We start from the raw sequence: 17,993 nt of genomic DNA on the forward strand, positions 1-17,993 counted from the left end.
TTGGAATTTTTTGCTTGAAAACTGGCTGTAACAATTAATTGATTATTAAAATAGTTTGCAATTAATTTCCTTTCAATCGACTAATTGATGAATCGATTAATTGTTGCAGATCTTACTATGATCAAGATTCAAAGGTTGGAAAGTGAAATGTGTGAAGCAGTGGCACGGGGGTGAAAACAGAGATGGGGAAATCTTTGAAGTGCAATACCCATGACCGAGTGTTACTATCACAGCTTGTTTTGTCTAATTTAGTCGGTGCTGCAAAGCACTTCATTAGCTCTTAAGTATCATTTCAATTATGTCTAATAAAGTGTCACAGGGTATCAAGCAATTAACCATAAGGGCTTCATTCAGTGCAAATTGTGTTTCTTCAGTAAACTTAATTCAAGACAGAATCTGAAACTTAAAATCGAAAGACAGGCTGCTGAGCCACAAATGGGAATTCTGGTGAGAACTCGAGTGTGATTTTAGTTACAGTGTGTCCTCTGATCAGCACCGTGGACAGCACCGGAGACCTTAACAGTGCTGGTAAAATTATTTAGTAATAATGTTAGTGCAACTCTGCATAAATACCAGGTTTAAACAGAATAAATAGACATGCAAAAAAAAATAGAATTGCAAATTTTGATTTAGACTTTGAATGTCTACATTATGAATGAAGCTTTAAAGCTTCAATCTATTCAGTACATTTCAAATATGCTGCATGTATCTCTCTTTAGTGGTCATCTGTGTGTTGGTTTCAACAGAATATGTGGAAAATTATATGTGAAAGCTGTGAATTCAAGAGTGGTTTTATGCATATGACATGTAAAGCAGAGAGAGCATCATCCGTACATGTGAGAGTTAAATCTTGAATTATGGCAAATACGCCATCTTCTATTATCCTCTGAGCCCCTGATTAGCATGCAATAGACTTTGGTGCCTTGCCTCTGTGAACAGAGAGGAGAAGGGATTTCCTCAGCACCAGTCAATAGCTGTGCTACATCTCACACTGACCTCTTTCAGAGAATTTCCTCTCTCTCTCTCTCTCTCTCTCTCTATCACACACACACACACACACACACGCACACATACACATACAGTTACAAGAATGTGTTGATGTAGGCGCTGTGCAATGGAACAGCTGTTTTCTTGTTTAATATCATGCATGTCTGATTTTATGACTCCATGATATTCTGTATAGTGTATCTGATGTACTGATTTGCGGGTGTAGGAGGGAGTGCAGGTGGCATGATATGGCTCTTTATACATGCTGTTGTGCTCTAAGAGCATGTTCATATTTGCCTTTACATTTAAAAGCATGCCAAGAGTGTGCGTGACACTGACGAGGAATGTCTTCATATACGATAAATAAGCTCATCACTGTCATTCTCCAAAGAGCCTGGGTGACTGACAGAGTGACTAGTCGCTTCCTTCCAGCTATTTCCGCATCTTCTTGCATATACTGCCTCTTCTGCTGCTGGTTACTGCTGGTAATTATGTTGTTTTCTCCTGAATAACTTAAGAGCTTCTTGCATCCTCCTCTCTCTGTCCCCTGTACATACATGTAGTGGCTAGGCTGTGGGCCAGACTCTGTAACAAGCAGACAAAGTCCACTGCTGCCTTGTCTCAGACATAAATCTGAGCCTCGCTACCTGTAGGTGACAACAGGAAATGGCTGATTCTGATATAAAAATAGAGCTTGGCTCATTCGTGCCCCATTTTATAATCTATGTGCTCTGGAAAACTCAAAAAGAGAGAGAGAGAGAAAATGGTTTGTGTTGAAGGAGGCTGACATGACAATGACAGGCAAGCTTTCACAGAAAGAGTTTTGCGCCAATCAAGACTTAGACATGGGTTTTGCCTGTTATTCTAAATACTTGGTGCCTCTGAGCAGGTGTTTGCGCACGTTTAACATTTTAACAGCCCCTACACATGACTAAAATCTTGGTTGTGTCAGACTGGACAATATCAGTTTTGAGGCATGTCAGAGTGGACAGTGAGGGACTAGAATTAAAGATGCTGATCTGGACATATTTCATGGGATTGAAATTGACTGATTGATTGATATTACCCAAAATGAAGCCAATCAAATTCAGCTCCCTTCTTTACTGTCCTGTGCCGTGTTTTGTTCACCTCAGCCATCTTGTGTTGCAGTTCTGCTCTATTTTACCACAGCCCACTCCACAGTTTGAGCATTCCACTGCATATCTAAGTGAAAATTAGAGTGTGCGATTTAAAAAAATATTTGGTACACCAGTGAGTGACTCAGAGAGGCTGGCAAAATACTTATCAGCACAGAGCAGTGTACAAAACATTTAAGCAGCAGCCTCTCAACTTTAGTCAGTGCCGTTTGTCGCTTTCACCAGTTAAAATGACAAACAAGGCCAGCAGCAGGTCATTTCAGCTGTCGCTAATTAACATTATTTCTGTGAGTAACTTGAAGGCAGGCAAACTGAATCTTGTTTGTTGTCTAGTTAAAGTAATCTCTGCAGCTGGTATCTGTGCTCACCCAGATCTCATCCCTTTATGAGGGACGATCCTCCACATTGGAACACCACCGTACAATCAGAGGTGGATCGAGTTCCAACAAGGACTGATAAATCTTCTCTCACACTGATCGTCAATTTCAGGATTTGCATTCTACAAGTCCAAGTATCATTCTGAATGAGGGCCTTCAGTATATACTGTAGATCAAGTAGTTTGTGAGATGCATATTTAAACAACAGGAAAACACAAGTATCAGATCAGGACTTGGATCAGGATCAGGGAGACAACTTGATAGGGATGTCTCTAGAATGCATATAAATAAATAAAGTACAGAAATATCCTACAAGAAGAGGCATGTTATCAACTCTTGTCAACCATGTGTGCGGTTCTCATGCCGCAAACCAAAAACCATGATCTGGCCATAACAGGACTGTACGTCAACCTTTTTGTGTACATAGCAGTGGTGTTATAATGGTTGAGTGTTTTTTTTTTTTTTTTGTGACGTGTGTAACCATTAGGGGTGCCAAAACTTCAATACTAAATTGAAAATCAATGGAAACGAGCTTCCAATTTCACTATTCAAAATCTAAGGCAGAATTCTTTTTTCTCTCCACCCCTGCCTACTTGCAGCATTCAGCATTTCACTTCAAAGAAGACACAGAGTAGCTTACCAGCCATTACATTACACTTGAGATACTTGGAATTCAGAATAAAGTCCAAAGTCAAATCAAATTGTGGATTTGTAGAATCATGACACCTCAGTTACCATCTCTAAAAAAAATCTACAAGCTGTGCATTCATCACTTAAACATGTGAAGAGGTGATGTAACAACTAAAAACCAGAATCCAAAACATTTTTTATTTAATTTGAATGTAACAGATTCATAAAATATCTGAAATAATAAATTACTCCATTTCTATTAGGCTATTTCTTATTTTGCCATTTTAATTCTGCTAAATTCTTCACCTTATTGTAGTGTTTACTCACACTACTAACTACTTTAATCTACTTTAATCCGAACACCAAGGCACTAATGCTCCAGAAACTGGCCCAAGAAGCCTATATGAACAAGGATAAGGAGGTCAAACAGAGTGTAAGGAACAACAGAAGGGCCTTAGTTGAGATTCTAGTCTGCAAAACAGAATGGGCAGCTAAAAGTGGCGAAATGAGTGTTGTGTATAAAATCTTCAAACAACTCTGTAGCAAGAACATCAGCCAATCTGCTCTTGTACAAGACAAGGATTCTAACAACCTCTTTAGAGAGGGCAAACAGGCAGCAAGATGTGTGCAGCACTTTCAGAACGTTGTCAACTGCCCTGAACCAGAATATCCTGCTATCCCCTCACCTCTCGATAACATACTCGACATCAACACCATCAAGAGTGCCATCAAAGCAACAAAGAATGGAAAAAGCTGCAGGCACTGATTCCACTTACGCCCAGATGGTAAAGACTGACCTCAACACCTCAGTCAGAGTTAGGAGGGGTTTCAAGGACTGGTACTAAATTGGTACCGGTTCCTGATTAGTCAGAACGGAAGTATTGATAAGCTTTTGGACAAACTGTGCTGCTATCAGCATTAATTCACATTAATACACTCTAAAGGCCACATTCAGATAGAATCAGGCGTTGTCGTGATCAGCCTTTTTTTTCAGCATCCCCTCCTGTTAATGTCAAGCCATCTAAAAGTCATAGCAGTACAGTCTAAAAAACAAGATCAAAATGTGTAACAGCAATGTTAAATCAGTACTGCAGTCTGGCTCCAAATGCTGGTTGAGAGTGGCATGGAAAAGATGAATGCTTTCTACAACTGATGTCTCTAAAGGATATATTGTATCTTTTGGTCAGAAAAGATATCCATTGAGGAACTGAACAAACACACAAACTGCAGCAATGTGGAGCTGGAAATTAAACTTCAATAGCTACAATGGCTCAGACACATCCTCATAATGGACCAGTACCATATTCCTAAAGTAACCTTGAGATGAATTCCGCCTGAACTGTGACCTCAGACCTGAAAATGGTAAATCTAATTCAGTGTGAGGCACAACATGCTGCACAGGATAGAACCAAATGGAAGCAGATTAAAAAAAGCACATGATATGATTGACACATCGTTGGAGCACTAAAAAAAAGTGGAGGCCAGCTCAACTTCGGTATATTGGAAAGTTTTGAAAGAAATGTAGCTTAAGTGGAACAAATGGAAACTTTCCTCCTTATGTGCAACTATTTTTTTATTCTTCTATTTATTTTTGTACTTTTATGCATACATGCATATATGCATGCATACATAGATAGTTTTGAACCAGTGGCTTCATTATATACTGTAGATCAAGTTGCCAGTGACTCCATTATTTCAGTAAGTTACATACACATTCAATCAACATTTAGGTAAATACAATATAATCATACTGGACTCAGATCATGATCAGGGCTGAGAAAACATGATTGGGACATCCCTTAAATCCATTTAAAAAAATATATACATGCAGAGACCTGTCATCAGCTCATGTTATCCATCTGTACTGCTCTCATGCAGTTCAAAAAACATGCTTTGCCCCTGACTCTTGCATGCCTTATTCAGATTTGATGGTTTTCTGTGGGTTTTAGTAGGAGTCACATTGCAAAAATGTTGTCATCAGCTTTCTGTGGTTGCCAATGCCCTAAATCTATCGTTGTGGATGTGTCTCACAGCTGGGACAGCACACAATCACACATTGTATATGGGCCTTTAATGCATTAAAGAAATACTCAAAGGACAACAGCACAATAAATACTATTGTTTGTGATCTGTGTAGGCCTGTGATACTTCTGTGTGATAGAGAAAGGCTGACAGAAAGACACAGGAGAGGGATAAAGAAAGAGAAAGAGCATGAGACCTATTGATGAAAAGCTGTGTCCTTTCTATTCTTTTCATGGGAGGATTGCATTGAGATGCAGGACAACACCAGCAGCAAGATAGCATCGCTTTTATCACAGGACAGGATAAAATGTGGACATTAGAAAAAAAAAGTAGTGGAGAGAATAATTGGCCGGAGCGAGAGAAAAGAGATGAAGTGCGGAAATGCAATGATAAAGACAGACACTTTGCCAGGCAGCCAATTAAGAGCACTTAGGGGAGGCAAAACCTATTCTTCCTGATTGACTCATGATATACCTTGTAACAACGCTCTCCTTCCAAAATTGCCTCCAGGATATATTAGAATGAAGTCCTACAGTGATGATGATGATGATGATGATACACAAGCAACCATCCTAGAAAATTAAAAGCAGGGTGATTTCTGATAAAGGCAGCAGCCGGTGTGTCACCTCTGTCATTGAGGGTCAAAGAGGGAATGTCATCTACCACTCCTCTCACAGTCACATTATATTGACAGGGGCTCTTCCAGCTGTCAGTCAACACTGCAGAGTCCCTGCACATGTCTATCCACTCTGCTCTTGTCATGCAAGCATCATGCCTCCCTGGGCTATCATAAAGCATTAGAGACAGGCCATACATGTGTGGTGCTAGACAGTATTAACTGCCAGGCTCATCCTCTGTAAAGCCCCTCTTAATAAGCACGTCTATGCCCTATTGACTTACGTAACGTGGCGTGTCACAGTGCATCTACATCTGGCTTCAACAACAACATCAGCAACATGCCCTGCCGGCGGCATTCTGCACTGCATACACTCACGCACAGATTACATACATACATGTCTGTGTGTATGTAACAAAGGATTGTTATAAATGAGTGGAATGTGAGTGAGTTGCTGCAGCTATAATGCAGTTGCTGTGGAAATATGGTGGGATTACTGCAGCTGGGCAGATTTCAGAGCTTCCCGTTGGTTACACTGGGAGCTTGATGGGACAGTCAATAGATGCAGGAAGCCTGTATGACACTGTGACCCCTGCTGTCTAAATAGGGGACTGCAAATAACTGCACGTCACATATGCTAAAACGTGGTTTGAATTCCAGAAGTAGAGCTACATTTTCATGGGCGTTAGCTCTGATTTCATGCTTGCGCATGCATGTTGAAATGAAAGTAAACAAGATATTAAATATTATTCATGGCTTCACTTCATCTTTTTTTCATCATAACTGTCATTCCTGGTTATAAACCCCAATTATATGCAGGGAAAGACTTCAGATTTTGGGAACTCTGCCCTCTGAGTGTGTATTATTAGTACTTCACTGTCCTTATTTGGTGGCGAGTGCAGTCCCAGTGTATGGTGGCATGGAGAGTTAAGCATCCTGAAGCAGGTGGAATCGATGTAATCAGACACGAGAGATGAGGAAGGAGGAGGTGGTGTGTGTGGGCGGGGGATGGGGGGGTGGAGGGGTTGGGGTGCTGCTCTGCATCATAAAAAGGTTCTTCCCATCTTGGGGATTCTCAGCACGGACGCTACATATTACCTTTCTCGTCTGCTTTCATTTAAATTCATTTTTGGCTTGAGACACATGGAAGGGAAGCTACCCAAGTCTCTGAATAAGTCACGGTCTAAGAAAGAGGTTTTTATTTAATTTCTAGTCCCAGCACCCACCATTTAGATGGAAATATTCCCCCATCGCTCATAAAAATGTGCAACCCTCAACACATCCTAAACAATTATTCATCCGCGCAGGTAAATCTGGTGTTTGATACATTGAGTCAGAACACTCTGGGTGGTCTTTGCTGAGGTCTGGAGGTTACCTCAAGGTGAGTTTGAGATATGTTGGTAATTACAGCAACATATTTGTATGAGTTAAAGGCAGGCATATTGGCCGTTGGGTTAGGTTATTACAGTCATATCATTCACCAACCAGTCAACTTGCAGCTTACTTCCATGTCTGTCCAGACTCAGGACTTTAAAGGAATTTCCTAAAAGGATTTAAGTGTATTTTATTTATACTACATATGATTCCAGTGAATAATTTCCAGGAAGAAAAAACGCTGTCTCTCCTTAGAGGCTATTTTTTTTACAGTGCAATACAGAGGACAAACAGAGAGCTTTGAGTGTTTTTCATGACTTCATGATGTCACAGTGAAATTGTCCTCAACTCATCATTTTACCCTATTAAATATTTGTGTGAATTTTTTTCATAATTAGCGTTAGGATTCTAGAGTTGCGTTCAAAAATATGTTTTGTGAGGTCACGATGATCTGGACCTTTGATCACTTAAATCCAATCAATTCATCCTTAGGTCCAAATGGACATTTGAGCCAAATCCAATGAAATTCCGCCGAGACATTCTTGAGGTATTGCATTCACAAGAATGGGACGCATACGTATGTATGCACGGACAACCTGAAAACATAATGTCTACGACCACAGCTCTATTAAAATCACTTTATAAGCCTGTCTTTAAATTTTCTGGACATTTATTTCATTGTCTTGTCTGCACTGTCAGTGCCATTTTTTTCCTCCAGACCTTTAGAGACTTTTTGCATGAAATACAGAAGATGTGGGTTCTATCATTAGGCTAATTTCTGGGGACTGATTATGAAGGGTAATTATAGGATGACTTGGGAGAGGGGTTATCACTGGTGTCATTTCAGAGGTTGAGCTGAAGGGTATTTTGCTGGAGTGATGGGTTCTCTTTCCAGAGGGACATGAGCGTTAAGATCATGGGGTGCTGGTGACTTAAAGCCCTTGCTCCTGCTTTGGTCCTGGGGGAGGTCTCTACCTTTCTCTCCCATCTTAATCTCCTTTATTACCCAGCAACCCCTCTGTCCTCTCCAAGTGATCTTCTCCTCTCTTTCCTGACTCTCCTACCTTTCCCCTTCTGTCTCGCGCACTTCCCACCCCTCTTGCTCTCTGGCCTGATTAATAATGAATGAAGCAGATCATCTATCGATCCCATCCTCTTTGTGTTAGCACAGCAGAAGATATCAAACCTGTCAGAGGATCTTAAAATAGCTCTGTGATGTGGTGGTGGGAGAGTTTGTTGAGTTAAAAGTAGGGGGTTGTTGTTTTTTATGGTAGGAAAACAGAAGTTAAAAGGGCATATACTGAGGTGGAGCAGCAGAACAGGAGTGGACGGAGAAAGGGCACGAAGTCCTGAACTGCCTCCTCAGCTAAAGGATGACACCTCCCTGTGAAGGAGAAAGGTGATGATCTGTGATAAGTGTGAAACTGGAGGTCTCTTATACCTTCTCAATCTACTTTTGGCTCTTTATTAAAGCTCCTCTATGCCAAGTTGTGATCCTCTGGCCCTCTTCTGTCGTCCTGAGTCTCTGAGAAATTCTCCACTCAGCCATTTCTGCCCTGCTGCTCTCACTTAATCAATCCAGCAGATTGGCTTTGCTCTCTGACAGAGGAAGGACCCTGTCAAGACCCTGATGGAGACTAAGAGAGATGTATATCTGTCGCTATTGGTTAATATCACCAGTCAACATTATGCAGGGTTCAGTAGTCTTTATGTTGAGGACAGAGAGGGAGGGGAAGTGCTGCTGGAACATGATCATTTACAATGACTGGCTATACAGCTGGATTCAATCCAAGTTTTACTAATTTGATTTTGAAACGTCTATTCAGATTTAGCCAGTCACGCACAATTGACAGTACATGAGAGTAGGGTATATTAAAAGAACAGCTCTCTTTTGGGGGAATGAATTATCCTATTTCTACCAAGAGTCTGAAAACACTGGAGATAGTATGCAGTAACCAATCTTTTCAGCTTGTGACCCCTTTAAGTAAGATATCTAAGGGGCTTGGATTTTTGTGAGCAGTTCCACTAAATAGTTTGTCCTCTAAACTTTTTATAATTACTTTTACTTCTCTAACCCTGATGAAAACCCTGTGTTTTAACCAATATAACAGTTAAATTGTCTTTGAATTAAAACTGCAACAATTGGTTATTGGACTAATTGTTTAACATAACTGATTTAATTGGCAACCACTTTAATAATCAAATAATCATCTGACTACATTTTTAAGCAAAAATGTCTTAACTTTCCTTAAATGTGAATATTTACTGTTTTTCGTCTCATCTTTGGGGTTTTCCCTGTTTAGACAAAGCAAGCAAACTGAGTAAGTCATATGGGCTTTGAAAAGTGGTGTATGTTTTGAATTTATTGCTTAAGTTTTGATTCCTTTCTTTTCCTATCCGATTAATCATTTTGCAATCCCTCAGATTAACCTTCTTAGCCTTTGGAGCGTCCTCATCCCATGTTGATGGTGGTTGAATGATGCGCTCAATACACAAATGTCTATGGGATCAAATAAAGCTTCTTTCAAAAGTAGGCATCTATATGCTTCTCTATAGGTGAAAGAGTGACAGCTGGGCTATCCGTGGTAAACAAGCTTAAGCTTAAGTCATTAAAGTCACTTTTTTTTAACTATAAACAGAACAGAAACATGTGTCACTCCAAGACCACACACATGCAGCCATGAGATAGCCTACAGAAAATAAATTTTGATATGTATACTGCAGAAACTGTGACTCTAAATACTGTTACGTTTGATCGAGGATTTTGTTCAGAGCTCAACACTAACTAACACTAACACATCAGCTTTTGGTTGCTGAAACTGAAAATATGGTTAACATTTTTAGCCACCATATAGTCTGAATAATAAGAGTCAGCTCAATATTGAAAATGTGACAGAAAATAAGTTTTAAAAGCTTTATTACAGAAACCCCTGATTCTGTAGGTGGGCCACAGGAAATTTTATTTGGGTGACCAACTAAATAAATGACTGTGGAAAAAAAAAATCAGCATATTTAAAATTTAAAAAGTGTATTTAGTTTGACTAATAAGAGGAAAAATGAAAGCCTGTAAAATTCTGCCAAAATGTACTTACTTTGTCTCATTTATGAAGCAGGCTAAAATGTCCTATATTTTTTTCATGATGAGAGGAAATAAAAATAATAAGATGGCCTGTTAATGCAAGTAAATGTATTACTCATTTATGAAGTATTTAAAAAGTATATGAATTCAATAAAATGCATCATGCAGAAATGGCAGTAAAAATGGTCAGGAATGTGTATTTCTGCACAAAACAACTCTTTCCAAGATTTATTCTTAGGGCTTAAATTGGGTTGCAATGGTCTGTCATTTTTAAAAAGAGGGTCCCTAGGAAAAAAAAGTTTTGGAAACACTGTTCTATAGATTGTGCGACCTCCAACCTGTAAACTTGTTGTGTCACTAAGCGAGCTGTATGATGCATATGCTTGGCAGATTATTTTTCTGTCCAGTTTTTATACCTGATTATTTGTCAGCTGAATGAATTTGCACATGCATTTGTGATGTTGATTGGATAGTTCAACTTTTCACCCCCGAGTCAAAGAACTTAATTTCCTTCGCCAAAGTCTCTAATACAGATGTCTGTGAGCATGCAAGTAAATGCAACAGCTTATGTGCAGCACTGTCTGGTACCAGTTCGAATTGTAACAGCAATATTTAAACATCACATGATCAATATTAAAAATGTATGTATTTTGGGTTACATGTTTTGTTGTTTGCTGTCCATATTTTTGAGAGGTAATCTGGTGACCTTTACTGCCCTGCTATAGGCTAGGAAAGTTGCTTTAATGAATTTAGGATGCCTCTGAAGCAGCCACTGCAGTGTGATGTCAGAATTAGTCATTTATATGTACAGCATGTAATGTATGTTTATAGATAGCCTCTCATTGTATTGGCATGTCAGTGTGTGAGAGCTTTTCATCTTCTCAAGTCTTTTCCTTTGGGGATGTGTTATGTTTAGCAGAGATGTTAATGCTCTTTTTCTATGTATAACAGTCTATGCATCCTTGTCTTGCCGGTCTCAAAGGAGCAGGATGCTCATGCTTTCAAAGAAACACAAGTCCAGATATAATTCTATCCATTCTTTCCCTCAGGAGGAAACAGTCACCTAATTAATGTATTTCACCGTTTATGTCCATGTATGTTCTTGTTTCAAGTGCATGCTCACGTGCACTGGAGTTCATGTTCAAAGGCTGATAAAAAACATTCGTTTTCTCATGACATTTGCACATTTTTCTTCTCTTCGCTGTGTTTGCTAATATGAACGCACCTCTACCCCCTTCCCCCTTTTGCATATCTCTTTTCAGGAGCACTTCACTCCAGAGTGTAAGTTCAAGGAGAGTGTGTTTGAGAACTACTACGTTACATACTCCTCCATGCTCTATCGCCAGACCCAGTCTGGCCGCTCCTGGTATATCGGTATCAACCGTGACGGCCAGATCATGAAGGGCAACCGAGTAAAGAAGACCAAAGGAGCTGCACACTTCCTGCCTAAAGTTATAGAGGGTTTGTGTCCTTTCTGTCACTTTAGCAAAATTCAAACCAATTTATCTTAATTATCAATCGCTATGGATGTCAAGATAGCAGAAATTTAGTAAACACCAGTTTCTATACCCTAGACTCACAAACCCATAAATTCTAGAGACCCGGGACTATCTCCCAGCTTCCATTGCTTAAACTGGCTGGAAGTTTAAAAAAAAAAAAAAAAAAAAAAAAAAACATCAATTGCTGAGCCAACATGACATTGTGTGCTAGTGCTAGGGGAATGGAGGGCAGGGCATTGTTTCTGTTTAGGCACGTCCTTGAAATGATGTAAGGTTTGATAGCAGCCATTCTTTCTGCCCTTTAAGCAATTATTTGCATCTATCCCCAGATGATCAGTAGGTGGGAAGATCCCCAGTCATCTGGAAAAACTATTGCAAAACTATTGATACCCAATTTGATACCACGGTGAAAAATAAAATTCAGCCATTGTTTCAGCCATGTTTTTACTTTGCCATCTGACATAAAAACTCCTCTGAAACTCTTCTTCCAGTACAAAAGACTGAGAAGGATATGCAAAAGTAACTTCTGCTAAAATCCAATGCTAAATTTGAATATAAGCTGAACTCAAGTGCAAGCAGTAGTTAAATTTGCTGAAACATTTTATATTGATGACAGATTAAACAGACTGAACGGTAAAAAGTCAGGACAGTAGCCTTCACTACAATCTATGTTTGGATTATGCTGGCCTAAACATGCAAGCCATAGTAGTGTTTAGCCATTGCAAATGTTGTGGTACATAGTTAGCTACTCAGCAATGCCAGCTATATCAAACAAAAATAATGTTAACAAGAACTTAGACTCTACACAAGTTGGAAATGTTTCCTCCCTTCAACTGAAAATTTTGATGGCACCATTAGCATACTGTTTTTTGCAAATTCATTGTTAATCCCTGATGAGCCACCACAAAGTGGTTTCATACACAATTCTGTTTCTGTTTTAATTTTCAACAAGTCGAGGCAGAGGTGCGCTGCAGCTGCACTTGTCGCCAGCCTCAGTGTTTTGTTGACAACAATGCCATTCTTCCTCTTCTTTTGGCCTTTAACAACAGATTAGAACATGTGTAGGTTTATTTTCTAACCCCCTCATGTATGAAAGAATTACATCCCTGTACCTTCTACAGTGCAGCAGAAAAACGAGTATTGTAATGTTTTCAGAATTCTGGAATTGACTTGGTACAAAGTATTGGCTCTTGTGACACTCCTATTAATCACATCCTTCATTTTTAAGGCTGGTTATTGGCAAGCAATTGGTGATACGATAAATATCACAATACGTGGGTTATGATTAAATATATTCCAATATGGCGATACTGTAGGCAAGGTGATATATTGCTATTTTTTATATATATCATTTTAAAACTGCCCTATTAAAAAGAACACACCACCATATGCATAAGTTAAAAAAGTTTACTTTTTTATGCAATCAGAATAGTGAAGATAGATAACAACACTGCTATCTAGAGGTTTAAACACAACACTACCATTGCCACAAATCTTTGCATATATCACAATGTCACAATATGGTGTTTTTGAGAATCAATATAGTATCACAATATATAAAGCAATATTCAAGTGCATCAATATTTTCTTACACCCTTTATAATTATTAATCATTATGCTTCTATGTTTGGCACGCAGTTGCGATGTACAAGGAGCCATCGCTACATGAGCTCGCCAGTGAACCAGTGAGTCCTCCTCGGAAGACAGTGAAGACATCAGATTCGCCGTCCCTCAAGAATGGACGGAAAGAGGCTCCCAAGGCTGATGCCTCATAGCACAGGAGACTGAGGGTGGGACAAAGGGCAGCAGTGACACTGGGAACACAGTCGCCCATAATGCACTGAGGGCGGCTGAGGGAACGGCCCTTGCCGGCCACCACATTCCAGAAGTGCACTATGAGATGCTGAGGGATAAAAGGGTCAGCAGTCCATCAGCAGCCAAGAAGGCCTGAGAGAGGAGTCCCCCCCTCACCTGTCACCACAGAGAGAAAGCCCAGGGCCTGAGCCAGAACTACTATCAACGCCTCTCCCACACGCTCCCACTGTTTGTCTCTTTCTCTGCCCCCCATGACTCCCTAATGCACAGTCTCCTTCATTTCTCTGTCATGCTCAAGCTTCTTTGTCCCACTGACAATTCTGTCTTTTTTCACAAGCCTACCCACCGTCTGCTCTATTGTACTGTACATTCACCACTCACGCATTTCCAGCGCTGACTCGGCATCATAATCCTCACCCGTGGGCCCCCCTCTTGAGCCCTAAAGTTGGTGACAGTGTGGCTCAGCCAGCTTTCCCACCCACCATCTGCCGACGAGCTAAGCTAATCACCAAGGTCAACTAAAGCTCAAAGTGAGATGAAACAGCTCAGAGAGGAAAGAAATCAGCAGGAATCCTGGGTCAGGTCAGGTCAGTCGAGCAAGTGTAGGAGAAGGTGTGTGGACAAAATAACAGCTGCATTTAAAATAGAGGTTTATGACATTGAAACTTATAGCAATTATTCTTTTTTGTTTTGTTTTTCTGAATATTTCAACCAATCCTGTCTGTGATAAGAACTGGAAGTCATCACAACTCAGATGGAAATGGAAAGTCTGTCTATAAAAGATGGTTAAGATGATTAAAAAAAAAAAAAAAAGCTCAAAACATAAGATTAAAATGATAGCAAGACTGTGAAGATAATGTTAAAATTGATGGTGACCCTGATGCTTATGGTGATAAAGATTTAAGAATTTCAGAAGATGAGTATAATAGAAAAGTCACTAGAGAGGTACTGCTTGCATAAGTGTCATAAAATATACATAAAAATAAAAATAAAATAAAATAAAATAAAATAAAATAACTATTCTTCCTGGGAAGATGAGCCATAACAATAAAATAGAGCGTTAAATACTGGAGTTTTTACTCCAGACTCTTGTGGATAGAGTCAAAACGCCAGAGCAATATTTGTACCAACAAGCCAGAAGATAACTCTCAGTGAAGACAAAAAAAGTGTGTGAATGAGCGAGAGAATGAGCATCACCCTCTTTGGAGCCTCTCGTCTCTACCAGGTGACCACTTATTATATTGCACTAGCTTGTTAAGAGGCTACAAATGAACAACTGGGTCATGTTTTAAATCCCGGGTGGATCTGAACTCAGTCACCTGAAAAAGGAGCCGTAGTGTGTACTTCACTCGGCATCTGCTGTCAGCATAAAGCCAGTTTTGAAGCCAAACATCAAAGCCACAGGAGCCTCTGAGCTGGAGCACTTGTTATTCTGAGGATGTTCTGGCAGCTTATCCACTCGCTAGCTTTATCAAATCACCTTGGAAGAAATCGCCCTCAAAAAATGTAGTTGTCTTGAGTGAATGTTTTGATGTGATTGTGTTTTAACCCCTGCGTGTGGACATCTTCTCCAGTATAGATGCACTGTGAGATTCAGTGTGTGAATGAGAGCCCATGAGGAGGATAAATAAAAATACTGTGGGTAACTTCTGCCGTGTCCTTCAGACAGGACACGACATTGCGTCTTTGATATGTCTGAGTCTGTGAATAGTTGATTTCGGGGGTACATATGTCTTGTGTGCTGTTTACCATTTAAGAAAGGAGGCAGCAACATCTCTGAACCCACAGAGGGTACTTTATTTATTTGATATAGGGCTGGGTACCAAGTTTTGGTACTTTTATGGCACCAACCAAATTCCTTCAGTCCTATCGAGCATTGAAAAATGTTTTTTCATTCAGTTCATTAAGCATGTAGCAAGCTTGGTACAAGCTTCTACAAATGCAGGTGATGCCTGTCTATATTAACTTCATAGAGGCATGCAGGAAAAACACTAAATTAATGTTACACCCAGAGAAGGGATCATTGTTTGTTTTGTTTTTTTTAAATCTAAGTACTAGCCAGAGCAGCTAACCTGTTAGCTCATCTGTAAGTCTACCACGTCGTCCACTCACGACAAACATCACCCACACAGTCATTCCCTTCTTCTTCTTCGGATTAGGCAGAGTACTGTTAGTTCTTAATGTTCCTTTGGACAGTTATTTATATTTTTATATAGTTCAATACAGTACAGACATTCCATCAGTTTCTTTATTTTATTGCAGATTTCTACACTGAGTAAAGTGCACACAATGAAATGGGAAAAAAAAGTATCATTCAGGAACCAATATCGAAGTCAAGGTATCAGTACTAGTACCCATATCACATTTTTTGGACTATACTCAGCCCTAATGTAATATTTCTTTTAGGTGCAATAAACTAATATTTTGATTTGCACAGAGTAATGTGCAATAACCTAATAGAAGTTGAGGCTCTAAACGGGAGCTGTCAGGGTATTGGCTGTTGTCATGTCAGTGCTGGTTGCTGTAGGGTGCTGTCTGCTCTGGTAACACACTGAGTGAAAAAAAATGTCACCACAATGTTCAGTTAAAGTGAAAGTACATGAATACCACCAACAAACACAGGCAACAGTACATCCCTCGCTATGTCAGGAAGAGCTATGCTCGGAGATGTGTCAGGCAAACTGTAAAAATGCTCATTATATGGTCGCTAAAAATCACAGATAATCTCTAGGAGGTTCAAAGCATCGGGATGGAGTCTAATTTTAATGTGAAGGAGGGTTACAGAATGTGAAACAGAGACTGTATGAATGTGCTGCATTGAGGGTGAGAGCAAGTCTGAAATAGGGTGATGAATTGTAAAGAGGTCAGCACACGGAGGCAGTTATTTAGAAAGAGTGAAGGATTAGCAGGTGTATTCTTGAGGAATGTTGATAAGGAATTTCTGCAGTAAAGTAAGCAAAATTCTTGGCAGGGTTTTATGCGGCGTGTGGATATGATAATTAATGTAAGACAAAGAGGCATGTAAGGCACTGCGCGCTATTTATGACAGAGGGTCTATGGAGGAAATTACTTGGAGGGCTTTGCATTTTTTTCATTAAGTCTTTAATTTTCTGGGCTTTTCCAGAGGGAATATCATTCAGTTTAAATTTGGATATTTTGTCCTTGTAGCAGATTTTGCCTATAAATCTCTATTTTTTACTGTATGAGCCAATGCCTCCTCTCCTTGGTGAATCTTTTACAGCCTCATATGGTTTCTCACAGTGCATTACCATCTACTGTATGATATCAAAGAGTGTGCACAGTAGGTAGTACACAATGCTATAGGCTTATTTTAGCTGTCAGGACTCATACAATGTATTTATGTTTTCCATCTGGGAGCGTCTTCATGCCAGTTCACATTTCAAAGTTGATCGTAAGTCCGTTCTATAAAAGGAAAACACTTGGAGGTGCAAAACAGTGAGTGACTGACAGCAAGGGAACCCAGCATGCCACTGGCAATATATCTTTCTCCTAGTCTATACCAGGCCCATTCAATTACTTTTTAGAAGGACCAGATTTGGAAAAGAAAAGAAACATTTTGAAAAAGTATGGGGAAAAAACAATGTACTTTTGTAATCCTAGATTAGAAATAGTTTGTTGTTTAAATAAACCCAACCCAACATCTTTTTTCATTTCGTTTGCCTGTCCTTAATTTCTAGTTCCTCCTTAATTCTCTGCTTAAACAGCTTGAGTTAATACTTTTAACAACAGATTAGCATTTAACAACAGATATAACCAATGAATGGGCTAATTAGCTGCTTGCTCATTTGAAGAAATTATTCATTTACACTATTTTCATATTTAATAAAAGGTTGTTAAAGAGGAGCGTTCAACCAATTGAATAGGCCTGGTCCATACAGTAGGTCTGCAACTATAATTATAACTATTATTCTCATTACTGGTTAATCTGCAAATAGATTAATCAGCTAAATATTATAGTTTTCCACAGCCCAAAAGGATGTCATCAAATGTCTTACTGTGTCCAACTGAAAGTTCAAAGCTCCTTTACAATAATATAAAACAGAGAAAAAAATGTTAAGTCATCACATTCCTGAAGCTGAAACCATCCTTTTTTGTGGCACTTTTGCTTAAAAAAATGACAAAAAAAATTGATTATTGAAAGAGTTGCTCATTCATTTTCTATCAATCGACTAATTGTTGCAGCCCTACATTATAGTGCATTAAAGCAAATGGAAAGGTTAACTTTAAAAGTAAACCCTCACCATGACTTAAAAGTCACTTTATCACTTTATCATGTTAAACATTACAGATCCAAATGCTCCATAGATTTGTCTCCAAAAAAGCACCCAGTCCTTACAACCCTAACACTGAAGAATGTCACAGTAAGTTGTCTGAAGGTGATACTGCAAGTAGACAGACAAGAACAGTGAATGTTAAGTAGTCTGATGACGAATGTGA

The 17,993-nt window shown here is 39.3% G+C and overlaps 1 protein-coding gene across 1 annotated transcript in view; it reads left to right on the forward strand.

Moving 5' to 3' along the window:
- The window catches only part of fgf11b (fibroblast growth factor 11b), a 43,541-nt gene extending 28,012 nt beyond the window's left edge, over positions 1 to 15,529 (forward strand). Inside the window, exons 4-5 of the mRNA XM_084730855.1 lie at positions 11,484 to 11,682; positions 13,359 to 15,529. Of these exons, the coding sequence (XP_084586981.1) occupies positions 11,484 to 11,682; positions 13,359 to 13,495 (336 nt within the window). The 3' untranslated portion in view covers positions 13,496 to 15,529. The remainder of the gene's footprint in view (positions 1 to 11,483; positions 11,683 to 13,358) is intronic.
- The last annotated feature ends 2,464 nt before the right edge of the window (positions 15,530 to 17,993 follow it).

The sequence above is a fragment of the Lutjanus erythropterus genome, chromosome 11 (genome assembly GCF_056507025.1).
Source record: "Lutjanus erythropterus isolate fLutEry1 chromosome 11, fLutEry1.hap2, whole genome shotgun sequence".
Taxonomy (NCBI): Eukaryota; Metazoa; Chordata; class Actinopteri; order Lutjaniformes; family Lutjanidae; genus Lutjanus; species Lutjanus erythropterus.